The following is a 14,333-nucleotide window of genomic DNA, read 5'->3' on the forward strand; positions in this document are numbered from 1 at the left end:
ACACAGATTTGACGGATCTGGGCATGGGTTCTGTCAAACTTTTGCGGTTGTTGGTAATTCTAAAGGGTGCGAATTGAAAATTCACATCCTATTACATTTGCGTTTTTTATGTTTTCTATGAGAAAACATCTGGATGCAATTTTGAATGATTGATATTTTTTTTAGATAGGTCAAAATACAGGTGTTAAAGAAAGGACACCCTGGAATGGATTACAGAGCACACATGGCAAAACACAGCAACAAAAAGCTTAAAATATTCATAACATTTTAGGGCAGGTGAGACTGATGAAATACATTCATGCCAAAATAGAAGCCTTATACATTGGATAGGATACTATAAAATACATTGTAATAAAATACCAGTTACGTGTGGCTGCCTCTGTATTACTAGGCTCCTTGTTTGCAGGCAGATACTGCATACCTTAATTATCTTTAGTTTATTAAGGGGCAGGCCCAGACATGAGTATCCAGGAGCTGTCTCCACATCACTGCTATACAAACCAGACATGATATCCCCATTGGCCAATATCTTTAGTTTAAAAGGAACATTATTACTTATTGTTATAATCAGGGTAACACACGGTGCAATGTGGTCTATTTAATCCAGATCGAATCGCATGGCGCAGGTTACTCATTTGATTAATGGTGCATACACACGGTAAGATTTATTTTCAATTAGGCCACTATTAGATATGGGTATGGGTCTGGATCTGAAGGTACACATGGTGAGATATGCACTATTTTTATATTCGATTTTGCTTATACAAGCAAAATTTTATAGAAATCTAATAGAAAAATAGTCTTGGCAGGCAAGACGATCCAGATACAGTTAGAATAGAGGTCAAATAGAAAGTAAATCTCACTGTGTGTATGCACCATTAGACTATATAGTCTTGCCTGCAGTCTATTTTTCTATTTAATTTTGATCAGGAACGAATCTAATGCGTTCAATTCGATTTTGCTTATATAAGAAAAAGATTTTGTGGATAGAAAAAAAAGACTAAATCGGACTGTGTGTACAAACCTATAAGGCCTTTTGATTTGCTATACAAATGGTCTTTCTAAAACGAAGTGTACTTGAACAATAAGGAAATATTGACCAATTATTTACTTGGGCAATCAACTTGTACACCTAGAAGATCACATATAAACACTGTCTTCTCTTGACTATTAAATGTTACAAGCTGATGGGCCTGGCTTCAACTGTGCAAAGGTCTGCTGGGTGGAACAGTTTACCCCTTTTCACCTTCTTAGAAGCTGTATTTGGAAAAATCTCTGCGTAATATGTGGCTGCAAAAAAAAAAAAACAAAAAAACACAACCTGTCAGTTTCCACACTACATGTTCCAGGTCAGCCAACAGGAGTACACAGGAAGAGTTCACAAACGGTCACATTGGTGATGTATTGTAAATGGCAGCTGGACGTTTTGCCACATAATTCCGAAACAAAGCAACCAATTACAATGCCATAGAATTCTACAAATATGTGGACTAAGAGCTTTTATTTGGTAAATGATGTGCCCTGCTCACAGCATCTTAGAAATAAGAAATCACTCAAAATACATCCTCCTGATATTACAACCAAAGTGTTTCTTGAGCCTGACTTTCTTGTCCACTTATTTGAAATACAACTTTTTTTTTTTGAGCACCCTCAGTCAGAACATATCCAAGTTTTGAGGATGAGGATCGCTTATGATTCCCTAACAACCCCATGCCCCCACATTCCTAATGACTAAGCTAACTGGAAACTACTTGTTACCTAATTAGTCCATAACTGCTCACCTTCTGTAGTAATGCCATCCTCCTCTGCTTTTTAGTCTTCTTCCTGATCACCCAGGACTGTTAAGCATGTGCCGTGCATGTCAGAGGTACAATTCCTACCTGTCTGTAACATCGGAAGCCTGAGGGAAGGCTGTCCACAAAAAAAAATTAAAAAAAATAGTTTTTTATATTGACTGCCCATGGTAATTTGAAATTGGCCATGTGGATTTTGTAACCAAAATCCCACACCCAATTAAATATGCCCCTTGAACTCTGTTAGAGGCTCATTTATCATTCAATATGTGTGGCTAAATCCCCAAAAACCCCCATTGTATGGGTTTACCTGCAAATTTTAAGTATCATATGTACGGAGGAAGGACCACAGCAGAAATCTCAGATCCCTGCTAGGTTTCCTCTTGCACCGCTGTTGGCCGCATCCCCACAGGTTTCTACATCAACATCGGGCAGCATAGCTTTGAGTCCCTGGGCTACCGCCATTCTGAGATGGAGGTAGCCCGTTGGGGCAGTGCGATAATATTCCGCCCAGATTGCATTGTAAATGCGGTCCTTAATAAATGGGCCCCTTAGTGTAGATCATATAATGTGGAGGGATTGCAATAAGATATTACAGCACAGGTGCATAATATGATATTGCTGGGCTCCACGGCCAGAATATGGAAGGAACACATGTACAGTGTAATAGTTATAAAAAAAAAAAAAAAAAAAACACACACACACACACACCGTAGCTGTGGTACTTCGTTACACCTTGGACTATTTATTTAGAAAACAGTCTGTTTAAAGTGAAAATACGCGTTTGTACATTCCAGATAACCAAGGACATACAATCAAGAAAACTCCAGTCTTAAGTAATTTCCAGTATTTCTATATTTAATGAAACAATTCAACAATAAACGTTTGCAAATGGTATGAACATGAAATACATAGGAAATGGCAAAAGGAATGTATCACAGTAACTATACAAGATCAATTTCTACCCAAATAGTTTTTGTTGAATACATTATTTATAACAATAGTTACTACAGCACATACAAGTGAAGTGGATTTGGAAAGCAGCATGTACATGACATCCTGGGCTCCTCATTCACGATCCAATATAAAGAAAACATGAGAAGCACTCCTCTATGATTTCCGCAGATCTGAGACATAAGCTTTCAATATAGGAAATTTTGAATATGACTATAAGATTGATTTTAGTACAGGAGGGAGATAGTAGAGACTTTATATTTGCTAATCTATGTGGAACAATTTTTCTGCATAGTTTACTACGTGCATATTCAGCAACAGTGGATACATTTGATTTCTATATTATTATCACTAAGTGGGGTATTTATTATCTCTCAGCTTTGATAAATTCCACCCTGGACATGTAATAAGAGAACAGACCATATATCAACAAAGGAAAATCCTACTGTACTGGTGATGGAAGTAAATGGACAAAAAGATGAAAAATCAAATAATAAAACAAAACACAAGAACTAGCCTAGAACAGTAACTCTGTACTGGCATAATGCATAAATTAAAGAATTACAACACAACACCGTTTAGAGGAAATCCCAGACCATGACCCCTTTTCACAGTTATCGCAAGTCGTCAGAGGTGAACATGCCCTTAGCTCTGCGTAGTATGGAATCCTTGTTGGCATCATAGGGGTGCTCTTTGGACGGGATTTCAAGCACGGCTGGGATGGAGATATTATGTGCGTCAATGGCATGTCTGATCATTTCGGCAATGAATTGGTTGATTAATATTATCCCAATATCATCACGTGATAGAAAACTCCTGAGAGAAGGAAAGTAAAATCAGTTAGCACTATTGTGTTTTACATATTTCAATAATGTATTAAGTTAACACATCATATACAGATAGAGATAAAAGTATTAAATAAATTAAAAGATAACTACAAAAAAAAGAAATGATGCACAAATGAAAACTTGTCTAGAAGTGTAAGGATAAAAATAAACAAAAAAACATAATTGGTTTTAAAATATTGTTCTTAAATGCTTATTTTAAAACCTGAAGAAGGAGGAGTTTTTTGCATTATCTGACAGGGCAGGCATCATTTACACAAATGGAGGAGTATGTTTACAAAGAAAACATTGAAGCAAGAGCTTTGCACAATAATGTTATGGAACTACAGTAAAAAGAACATTCATGACCTGACAGTCCAGAATGGGGCAGACATTTCCAGAATAGAAGAAAAACCATGTTTATAGTAAATATAGTTACTGCAATGTACACAAACACATAGCTGTACAGGGTGGAAAAATCATTATCACAAGGCTCAGGACAGATCCCATGACCATGTAAAAAGGGAAGCAGTTATTGTGGAGACTATGGCCCTTATTCTGATCGGTGCGGCCGGATCCGAATATGCAGCCAGGACCGTGCGTGCGAAACCCCGCCTTCCATACGGATCGCCAACTCCGTCCGTACGCGGTAAGAAGCTGGCCGAACGGACCGCACGTGTATTTTTCATGGAATACGCCTCCTCCATCTCAGGGAACCTCCCCCATCATTCGATGGTCGCAGGACCGAGTGGTCCACCAGCTCACGCAACCTCAGACCACACGGACATTTTTCCGTGCAAAAGCAGGGATCTGGGCGGGCAGCTGACATCCGGCGATGTCATATGTCCGCCCCCTACACGTGCGTCACGGCCGCATTACCATACGTACGCCCAGCGTTTGCATGGGAACGCCCATGAAACGCGGGGCGTATGCATATGGTAATGAGCCCAAATAGCCCTTCACGCCCCTCTCCACCCCCTGTTCGGAAGTGTTCACATTTCATGCGGGATTTGGCCGTACACCCCGCTCGCACATGCGCAGAGACGCCTCTGCACATGCGCAGACACAAAACATCGGCGGCACGAACGCACGCGAATATTACCGCACCAACCAGAATAAGGGCCTATGTACTGTACACAGACTGACTGTTGTGGGGTTTGTTTATTTTCATATGGGCCCCTCTGAAACCTTTTGCAATGATTACAGTGTTATCAATTTTCCAATTCTGGGCTTTACGCAGAGATAGGGGCAAAGATTGAATCGTAATGGACCCCAGGAATGCCGGACAAGACAGGCTCCATTCTTCAATCTGTAATTCCCTGTAGTGTGCAGTCTGGGGGTGTCCCATCTTGGGGGGGTAAGGGGGTTGCTGCCTGTGACGCCTGTCATCAGGGAGAGGAGGAGAATAAAATCGAATGTAGTAAAAGTCTGAACGGTCAAGCTCATACGAGGAGGCTATGATCTCCCATTCCCTATGTTCCTGGTGAAAGCCATCACAGGCAGCCCCCAGCCCGGACACTACAAGCTCCAGAATGCACAGCTTAATGAAAGGAGCCTGTCCAGGGTTCCTGGGTCTGGTCTGGTTCCAGTTTTCACTTAGTCCAAAAATTTGTACTGAAACAAATCACATTGCTAAGGGGGGAGTCACCTTCTGTCTGTCCATTCTGCTATGTGCAAAGTATGAAACCATGTTTTAATATTGTGGAACACCATTATCATTCCATTCACCAGCAACAGAGATGCGGCAGCCGAGTGGCTGGCTCCACAGGGCGGTGAGTTGCTCACCTCCATCCATCCTGATCCCTCCTGCCGCCCTCCAGTGGCCAGCGCCCCAGGCAGATGCCTAAAGCTGCCTAGTGGTGGTGCCGGCCCTGACTGGGATATGGTCATCATGTCGACCACTGAAGTTCCACAAGGATTAGGTCAACATGGCTAAGGTTGACACAAACATTAGGTCAACAGTCAATAGGTTGACATGAGGTTTTTCATGGGTTTTTTTTTAGCCACCAAGCGATATACTTAGACCCATGTTGACTAGGTTGACATTCGGGGGAAAAAAAACATGAAAAACTCATGTTGTCCTTTTGACTGTCAACCTTCCCATTGCCAACCTAACGCTTGTATCGACCTTAGCCATGTCAACCTATTTCAAGCATTGACCTAAGCCCTGTCGACCTTAATGCGAAGTATTAGCCCTCTCACCCATAACCCCTGAGCTATGCAGCATACCAGACTGAATAACAGGGACATATGATGTGAAGCTGGAAGGTACTGTCACTGTGCGGGGACAGCAGCACCGCCAGCCATGTCTCCTGTCACTTACTGGACTCGTCTCCATCCAGTACCAAGATGCAAGCAAGGACACGGTACTGAGGAATGCTGCTGCTTCCGTACAGGTTCCGGTCTATCACCCCCAGCCCCGCCCGCTCTCCCAGCGCCTCACCGGAACGTCTCCTCTATCTCAGTTATGCTGGTCTCCTTCTCCACCACCAAGAAGTTCGGCTTGCGGTTTTTGTTCAGCTCACCGATGCCCCCAAGCAGAAAGCCGGTGCAGGTGTCTTCATCCCCGATGACAGCGATCAGTTTGCCCCGGACTAAACCGCCCGCCATGTTTTCTATCACCGGGACCTAAGCGTTCACCACCGGGGCCTCACACAGCAGCTCTCAGATGAGGGATCTGTCATGTGACGTTGCCTGTACATCAGCTGACTGCGGGGGTGGGCTCTGTGGTGGGCGTGCAGATGGGGGGCGTGTCTTCACTCGCTGCCTGGCAATGGTGGTGTAATGTGACGTCCTCTGCCTGTGGCCAGGAGGCGTGTCACACAAGCAGATAGTGGGGATAGGACTTGGGATGGACATCGGAAGCCAACCATCAAATGATGGCTGGGCTTCCACCATTGAAACTTTCGATGCGATGGTAACTAACCATCGCATCAAAAGTATTCGATGGTGAAAACTAGTTATATGACTAGCGCATGCGCAAAAGCCTGTATCGCGATTTGCAAGGTGGTAATTGGGTTTGGTCAGGTGGCAGGGCCCAGGCTCTGAGCAACATATTACTTTATAAGTGGGCATTGTGTGTATAATATACATATATAATATTCACACAATGCCCAATGATGAAGTAGTATATTCATTTTGTACACATTATTAAAACTTTAACAGCAAGTAATCAAAATGTAATAAAATTAAATAATTGTAAACTTACTCACTTTAGGTTTGCTATTTTTTTCAGATAGGAAAATGTCTATTTATTAAGGTAAGTTTAACTACACACACACAAATAAGGAAAATTATGGTATAGTGGTAATCACATCATTTTTATATGGAGGTAAATATTGCATTGAGCAGGGCCGGCTCTACCATTAGGCAGCTGCCTAGGGTGCCAGGATCTGTGGGGGCACCACTAATAATGCTACACACTAGGCCAGGGTTCGCCAACCCGTCGCTCGCGAGCGACGGGTAGCTCGCCTGCTGTTTTACAGTAGCTCGTTTGCCTTTCTGCTGACCTCCTGCCGCGATGAGGCTCCTTGTTTGGCGGCAGGAGGTCAGACACTGCTTTAAAGGCGCTTTCAATCCGCTTTGTGTAGCCGCGACTTTGCGGCTGTGACCCCCTCCTCGCTTTGCGGCAGGTCTTATGCCGCGTGACCTAATGACGTCCCGAGCACGTCCCCAGCGTATGATTTCGCGGGCTTGCTGGAGACGCCACAGCAGCGCCTCTGCAAAATAACACAGTCCTGCGCCACAGCCTCTGATCGAGTCCTGCATCACAGCACTGGTTTAGGTAAAAATTCGGTTGCCACTGCTTGAGCCTCGAGGTATAATGGGCATAATGTGTGTGGCATATGTTTGATCATTAAACATATGCCACACACATGATGCCCATTAAACATATGCCCCACACCTTGGGTGTGGGGCATATGTTTAATGGGCATCATGTGTGTGGCATATGTTTAATGAGCAGCAATGTGTGGGGCATATGTTTAATGGGCATCATTTGGGGGGCATATGTTTAATGGGCATCATTTGGGGGGCATATGTTTAATGGGCATCATTTGTGGGGCATATGTTTAATGGGCATCATTTGTGGGGCATATGTTTAATGAGCAGCAATGTGTGGGGCATATGTTTAATGGGCATCATTTGTGGGGCATATGTTTAATAAGCATCAATGTGTGGGGCATATGTATAAAGGAGCTTCACTTTGTGGGTCATAGGCATAATCGTCATCACGGTGCGTGTTGTGTGGCATATGTATAATGGTGCCTCACGGTGTGTGGCATATGTGTAATGGGCATCATGGTGTGTGGCATATGTATAATGGTGCATCACGGTGTGTGGCATATGTATAATGGTGCATCACGGTGTGGGGCATATGTGTAATGGGCATCATGGTGTGTGGCATATGTATAATGGAGCATTACGGTGTGTGGCATATGTATAATGGGCATCATGGTGTGTGGCATATGTGTAATGGAGCATCACGGTGTGGGGCATATGTATAATGGAGCATCACGGTGTGGGGCATATGTATAATGGAGCATCACGGTGTGGCATATGTATAATGGAGCATCACGTTGTTGGGCATATGTATAATGGGCATTGTGTGTGTGGCATATGTATAATGGAGCATCACACTGTGGGGCATTTGTATAATGGAGCTTCACATTGTGGCATATGTATAATGGAGCATCACGGTGTGGCATATGTATAATGGAGCATCACGGTGTGGCATATGTATAATGGTGCATCACGGTGTGTGTCATATGTATAATGGAGCGTCACGGTGTGTGGCATATGTATAATGGAGCATCACGGTGTGTGGCATATATATAATGGAGCATCACGGTGTGGCATATGTATAATGGAGCATCACGGTGTGTGGCATATGTATAATGGTGCATCACGGTGTGTGTCATATGTATAATGGGCATTGTGTGTGTGTGGCATATGTATAATGGAGCATCACACTGTGGGGTCATTTGTATAATGGAGCTTTACATTGTGGCATATGCATAATGGAGCATCATGGTGTGGCATATGTATAATGGAGTATCACGGTGTGTGGCATATGTATAATGGTGCATCACGGTGTGTGACATATGTATAATGAGCATCACGGTGTGTGGCATATGTATAATGGTGCATCACGGTGTGTGTCATATGTATAATGGAGCGTCACGGTGTGTGGCATATGTATAATGGAGCATCACGGTGTGTGGCATATATATAATGGAGCATCACGGTGTGGCATATGTATAATGGAGCATCACGGTGTGTGGCATATGTATAATGGTGCATCACGGTGTGTGTCATATGTATAATGGGCATTGTGTGTGTGTGGCATATGTATAATGGAGCATCACACTGTGGGGTCATTTGTATAATGGAGCTTTACATTGTGGCATATGCATAATGGAGCATCATGGTGTGGCATATGTATAATGGAGTATCACGGTGTGTGGCATATGTATAATGGTGCATCACGGTGTGTGACATATGTATAATGAGCATCACGGTGTGTGGCATATGTATAATGGTGCATCACGGTGTGTGGCATATGTATAATGGTGCATCACGGTGTGGGGCATATGTATAATGGGCATTGTGTGTGTGTGGCATATGTATAATGGAGCATCACACTGTGGGGTCATTTGTATAATGGAGCTTTACATTGTGGCATATGCATAATGGAGCATCATGGTGTGGCATATGTATAATGGAGTATCACGGTGTGTGGCATATGTATAATGGTGCATCACGGTGTGTGACATATGTATAATGAGCATCACGGTGTGTGGCATATGTATAATGGTGCATCACGGTGTGTGGCATATGTATAATGGTGCATCACGGTGTGGGGCATTTGTATAATGGAGCATCACGGTGCGGGGCATATTTATAATGGGTATCACGGACTGCACTATTGGGGTCATGTGTATCTGGCACTGCACTATTGAGGGCATATGTGTATCACACCCCCATTTTCCATGGCCGCACCCCATGTGGCTACAGCTCTTAGAGAGCTGACCATGCCCCCATAGCGGAAAAAATGGGGGATGTAGCCTTGCAGGAGTTCCACGGTAGTAGCTGAACCCTATAATTTTTGGCGCGTGCCTTCGGCACGCGTAGATGTCTCTTCTCCTCTGCCTCCAGTGTTGGGAGGTATGTTTGTGACATATTGGACATTACAGTGTGTGGCATATTATGTCTGGGGCATTGCAGTGTGTGTTTTTTATATTATGCAGATTTTTTAACATTTTTTACTTTAGTAGCTCTTCGGGCGGTTTATTTTGTCGCGAGTAGCTCCCGACCCAAAAAAGGTTGGAGACCACTGCACTAGGCGATTCTAGCTTCAATCACCGGCTATATGGTCGCTCAGGTGATACCTAGCGACCTGCGCCGGGTGCGCGCTCCCACGGCAGCCCAGCGAAGGTGGCTGGTTGTAGGAACTTGCTAGAATCACTGGTCACTGTTTGACATTAACAACTATATGTAGCTAGTTGTATTGTGTACTTATTATTATAGCTTGCCTGAGCTGGTATAAAGTTCAGTGACATCATTGTCTCCTCCTCTAGTCTGAATCCTCCTGAGCTCTGTGTGTCTGTGTCAGTTGCTGCTGTGTGAGTGACTGGTGCTGCTGCTGCAAGGTGAGGTTTGTGCTCTGATTGGCTCTCTGAGTCAGTGAGAGCCAATTAGTGCTAGCAGTGGGCCATGTTGCCTAGCAGCTGCAGCAACCATAGAGAGGGGAGGGGTATGGAGGGGACTTATACCCCTTTCACACCAGCCAAAATTCCCAGGTTGGTCCCTGGAACAACCCTGGACTAGTGCTGGTGTGAAAGGGTCCAGGGCCAAAATCCAGGGACTAATGTCCTGGGATTTCAACCCTGCTAGCTACCAGGATTGGTCCAGGGACCTTCCAGGGTTAGTGGCTGGTATGACAGGGCCGAAACTAGGGTTTCTGGTGCCCGGGGCAAGACATTCATTTAGTGCCCCCCCCCCCATTTTTTTTTTAAATATATATATATTATATATATTTATATATATGCTTACAGACAACAGAAGGGTGATATTAAACTAACATAAGACAATATATCATATATTATATATACACTGTATTCTGAAATGAATTATATATTTATAAATGATCCCTCTAGAAACTATATGAACCTGAAAACAGGGACAGTGCGCTAAAAATGTAGGGCATTTTTTTTTGGGGTGGGGGGGGGGGGAGAAGTGGTGTGGTCACATAGTGGTATCAATTCACATTATAGCACACACCGTAATGCCCAGTACACATTACAGCACACACCGTAATGCCCAGAGCACATTACACCACAAACCGTAATGCCCCCCCAGTACACATTATAAGCAATGGTTAATTGCTGCTGCCACTGGATAGAACACTGTCCCTGAATGATACACAATGTGCCACACACTGCAATGTCCAATATGTCACAAACATACCTCCCAACACTGGAGGCAGAGGAGAGGAGACATCTGTGTGTGCCGAAGGCACGCGCCCAAAATTAGAGCGTTCACCTACTACCGTGGTACTCCTGCAAAGCTACATCCCCCATTTTTTCCGCTATGAGGGCATGGTCAGCTCTCTAAGAGCTGTAGCCACATGGGGTGCGGCCATGGAAAATGGAGGTGTGATACACATATGCCCACAATAGTGCAGTGCCAGATACACATGACCCCAAAAGTGCAGTCCGTGATGCCCAATATACCTATGCCGCATACTGTGATGCCCATTATAAATATGATACGCACCGTGATGCTCCATTATACATATGCCCCACACCTGGATGCTCATTATACATATGCCCCACACATGATGTCCATTATACATATGCCCCACAACGTGATGCTCCATTATACATATGCCGCACACCGTGATGCCCATTATACATATGCCGCACACCGTGATGCCCATTATACATATGCCGCACACTGTGATGCCCATTATACATGACACACACCATTATGCTCCATTATACATATGCCGCACACTGTGATGCCCATTATACATGACACACACCGTTATGCTCCATTATACATATGCCACACACCGTGATGCCCATTATACATATGCCACACACCGTGATGCCCATTATACATATGACGCACACTGTGATGCCCATTATACATGACACACACCGTGATGCTCCATTAAACATATATGTCACACACATAATGCCCATTATACATATGCCCCACACCGTGATGCTCCATTAAACATATGTCACACACATGATGCCCATTATACATATGCCACACACCTTGATGCTCCTTATTAATGAGCATCAAGGTGTGGGGCATATGTATAATGGGCATCATGTGTGTGGCATATGACATGTTTAATGACTCATTAAACTTTAATGAGTCATTAAACATTTGCCACAGTGCACACATGATATCCATTTATACATCAGTAGGTATGCAGGCTGGAGTCAGACACAGTTTAAAAATGAAACATCGATTACCAGATGCAGGGAGATGATTGGGAGGAGCAGCGGCGTTGACGGCATGTCATGAGGCATGAGGGAAGGAGGAGGAATAAAGCGCGATTTCTAGCGCTGGGGATGGGAAGGCAAGTGCTGCTGTGCTGTGTCCTCACTTGGCGGCAGGAGGTCAGATAGTGACCTCCTGCCTCTCCGCCGTCGGGAAGCGCGTCATCGCTTGGCGGCAGGAGGTCACTATTTGACCTCCTGCCGCCAAGCGAGGAACCGCTACACAGCGGCAGCCCGGCAGGAGGTGAACTTTACTGTAAAGACAGCGCCGAGCCACTGAGCACCCGGCGAGCACTGTGTCTGTTAGCGACGGGTTAGCTAACAGACACAGTTACAATACGGCGGGCCAGCAGCGGGACTCGGGCTACATCAGTCCCCGAAACCCCGCTAGCTGTCTCCCGGACCTGACAGCGCCCCCCCCCCCCCCTCCAGCGCCCGGTGCGCGTGACCCCCCAGCCCCCCCCTAGTTACGGCCCTGGGTATGAAATGTCCCTCTTTCCTGTGTTACCTCTGCTGATGCTGATTGGCTATGCAGGGCAACTTCCTGTTGTAGCAGATTTCCAGAGACACTTAAAAGGCATCATACAGCAGGAAGTCACTTTGCAAGCTCTGTGGCACAACAGACTCCAGCAATGCTATTTAACCCCTGAAAGCCTGCAATGTCTGCATTGGCAATTGCTCAGTGTACAGGAAGACACTGTGCAGGCTCTGTAGCACAACAGACCCCAGCAGTGCTAGTTAACCGCGGAAAGCCTACAATGTCTGCAAAGGCCCGCCCACCCTCTACCCCTCTCCACTCCCTCTCTCTAATGTACTCATCTTTGTGGCCCTAAAAAAGTCAATTTCTAATAACATTCTCATGCTCAGACGCTACCCAGGAGTTCCTGATCCCCAGACTGCAGTCTGGAGCGGGTATGGGCAGTCCGACCTGCGCAGCGTGACCTCTGACCATCACACTGCGCAGGTCGGACTGCCCATACCCGCTCCAGAATCATCTCTGACCTGGACCGGACCTGGCAGCGTCGGCCGCCCGCCCTCCGGGCGGCTCTGCTGCTGCTGCTACCGCCGCTGACGCCTCCTGCTCCTGCCCTGTCTGCCCTGCTCCCGGCCGCCGGTGTGAGTAAATGAATGTGCGGGGCGGCTGTAGCGGGGGGGACTGGGCTTCTTTGTAGCATTTTTTTTGCCTAAACTGATTAGAGATGCCAATCCCGGGATCCCGGGAATCCCGGGATTGAGCATTTTTCAATCCCGATTCCCGGGATTGAAAAAATGCCCCGGGATTGGCATCCCTAGTTCCAGGGATACTGAGGTTAAACCGTTTTTTTCATTACCTAAATGTAATTTCATGACTGTTTATGTTCTTTGAGGGCAGATTTCTCTGGAACCAAACAGCCCAGTTTCACGGGACCAAAATCATTCGAAGCCAACTCAAAAGTTCTTCAATATGATACTGGTATAAATGGGTCAGTTGGTTCAGAAGATATAGCTGGTTGGTTAAAGGGGGGTAGGGAGAGAGGAGAGGTTGTCTCTCCCCCTCACACCAGAAAATGCAGGGACTAGGCTGGTGTATAAGGGGTCAGCCTGGGACCATATTCCCGGGTAAATCCCTGTATTTTCTGTTGTGAAAGGGGTATTATTTAAAACAGCCGTAACCTGCAGTGCTCTGAATACAGCCGGGCAGCCCCCTGCTCTCTGCCCAGCTGTCAATGACTGTCACCCCTGCAGCTTCCGCTCCAATTCTTCTCCCCGCTTTCATCTCAGCCCGCCCCCCCTTTAATCATGTGGTGCCAGCGCCCGGCGTGTTACCCCAATGTCACGCACAACAACAGCGCGCACAATATTTCAAATGTCCACTCAGCTAGAGGGGACACCAGGAGGGGAGTGGGAGCGTGCTCTGCGCTGCGCTCTGCTCCTTTCCCCATAGAAGCAGCTGCACCGCTCTCCATCTCTCCCTGCAGCAGCAGCGAAGGCTCATATAAAAATTTACAGTAAGTGGCACTTTTGGGGGCATTGCTTAAGGGATGCTACAAGTGGCGGTATGTGGGGGCATTACGCATGTGTGGCTTAATGTGTAAGGGGCGTTACGGTGTGCAGCATCATGTGTAAGGGGCATTAAGTGTGCAGCATCATGTGTAAGGGGCATTATGTGTGCAGCATCATGTGTAAGAGGCATTATATGTGCAGCATCATGTGTAAGGGACATTATGTGTGCAGCATCATGTGTAATGGGTACTATGGTGCGCGGC

General features: G+C 45.5%; 1 protein-coding gene across 2 annotated transcripts; it reads right to left on the reverse strand.

The window, feature by feature from the left end:
• Positions 1-2,630: 2,630 nt before the first annotated feature.
• ATP6V1F (ATPase H+ transporting V1 subunit F) lies at positions 2,631-6,277 on the reverse strand. Of its 2 annotated transcripts, XR_014473457.1 has the most exons (3): positions 6,015-6,277; positions 2,900-3,563; positions 2,631-2,860 (listed from the first exon to the last, which is right to left on the reverse strand). XR_014473457.1 is itself a non-coding variant. In XM_083183270.1 (2 exons), exons 1-2 carry the CDS (start codon positions 6,179-6,181, stop codon positions 3,362-3,364), a joined length of 369 nt encoding a protein of 122 aa, XP_083039396.1. In that variant the 5' UTR covers positions 6,182-6,277; the 3' UTR covers positions 2,631-3,361. The 2 variants fall into 2 exon arrangements, 1 of the variants encoding a protein (XP_083039396.1); XM_083183270.1 differs by having other exon boundaries at positions 2,631-3,563.
• Between the last annotated feature and the right edge of the window lie 8,056 nt (positions 6,278-14,333).

This window comes from Crinia signifera, chromosome 4 (assembly GCF_055691185.1).
Source record: "Crinia signifera chromosome 4, ASM5569118v1, whole genome shotgun sequence".
NCBI lineage: Eukaryota > Metazoa > Chordata > Amphibia > Anura > Myobatrachidae > Crinia > Crinia signifera.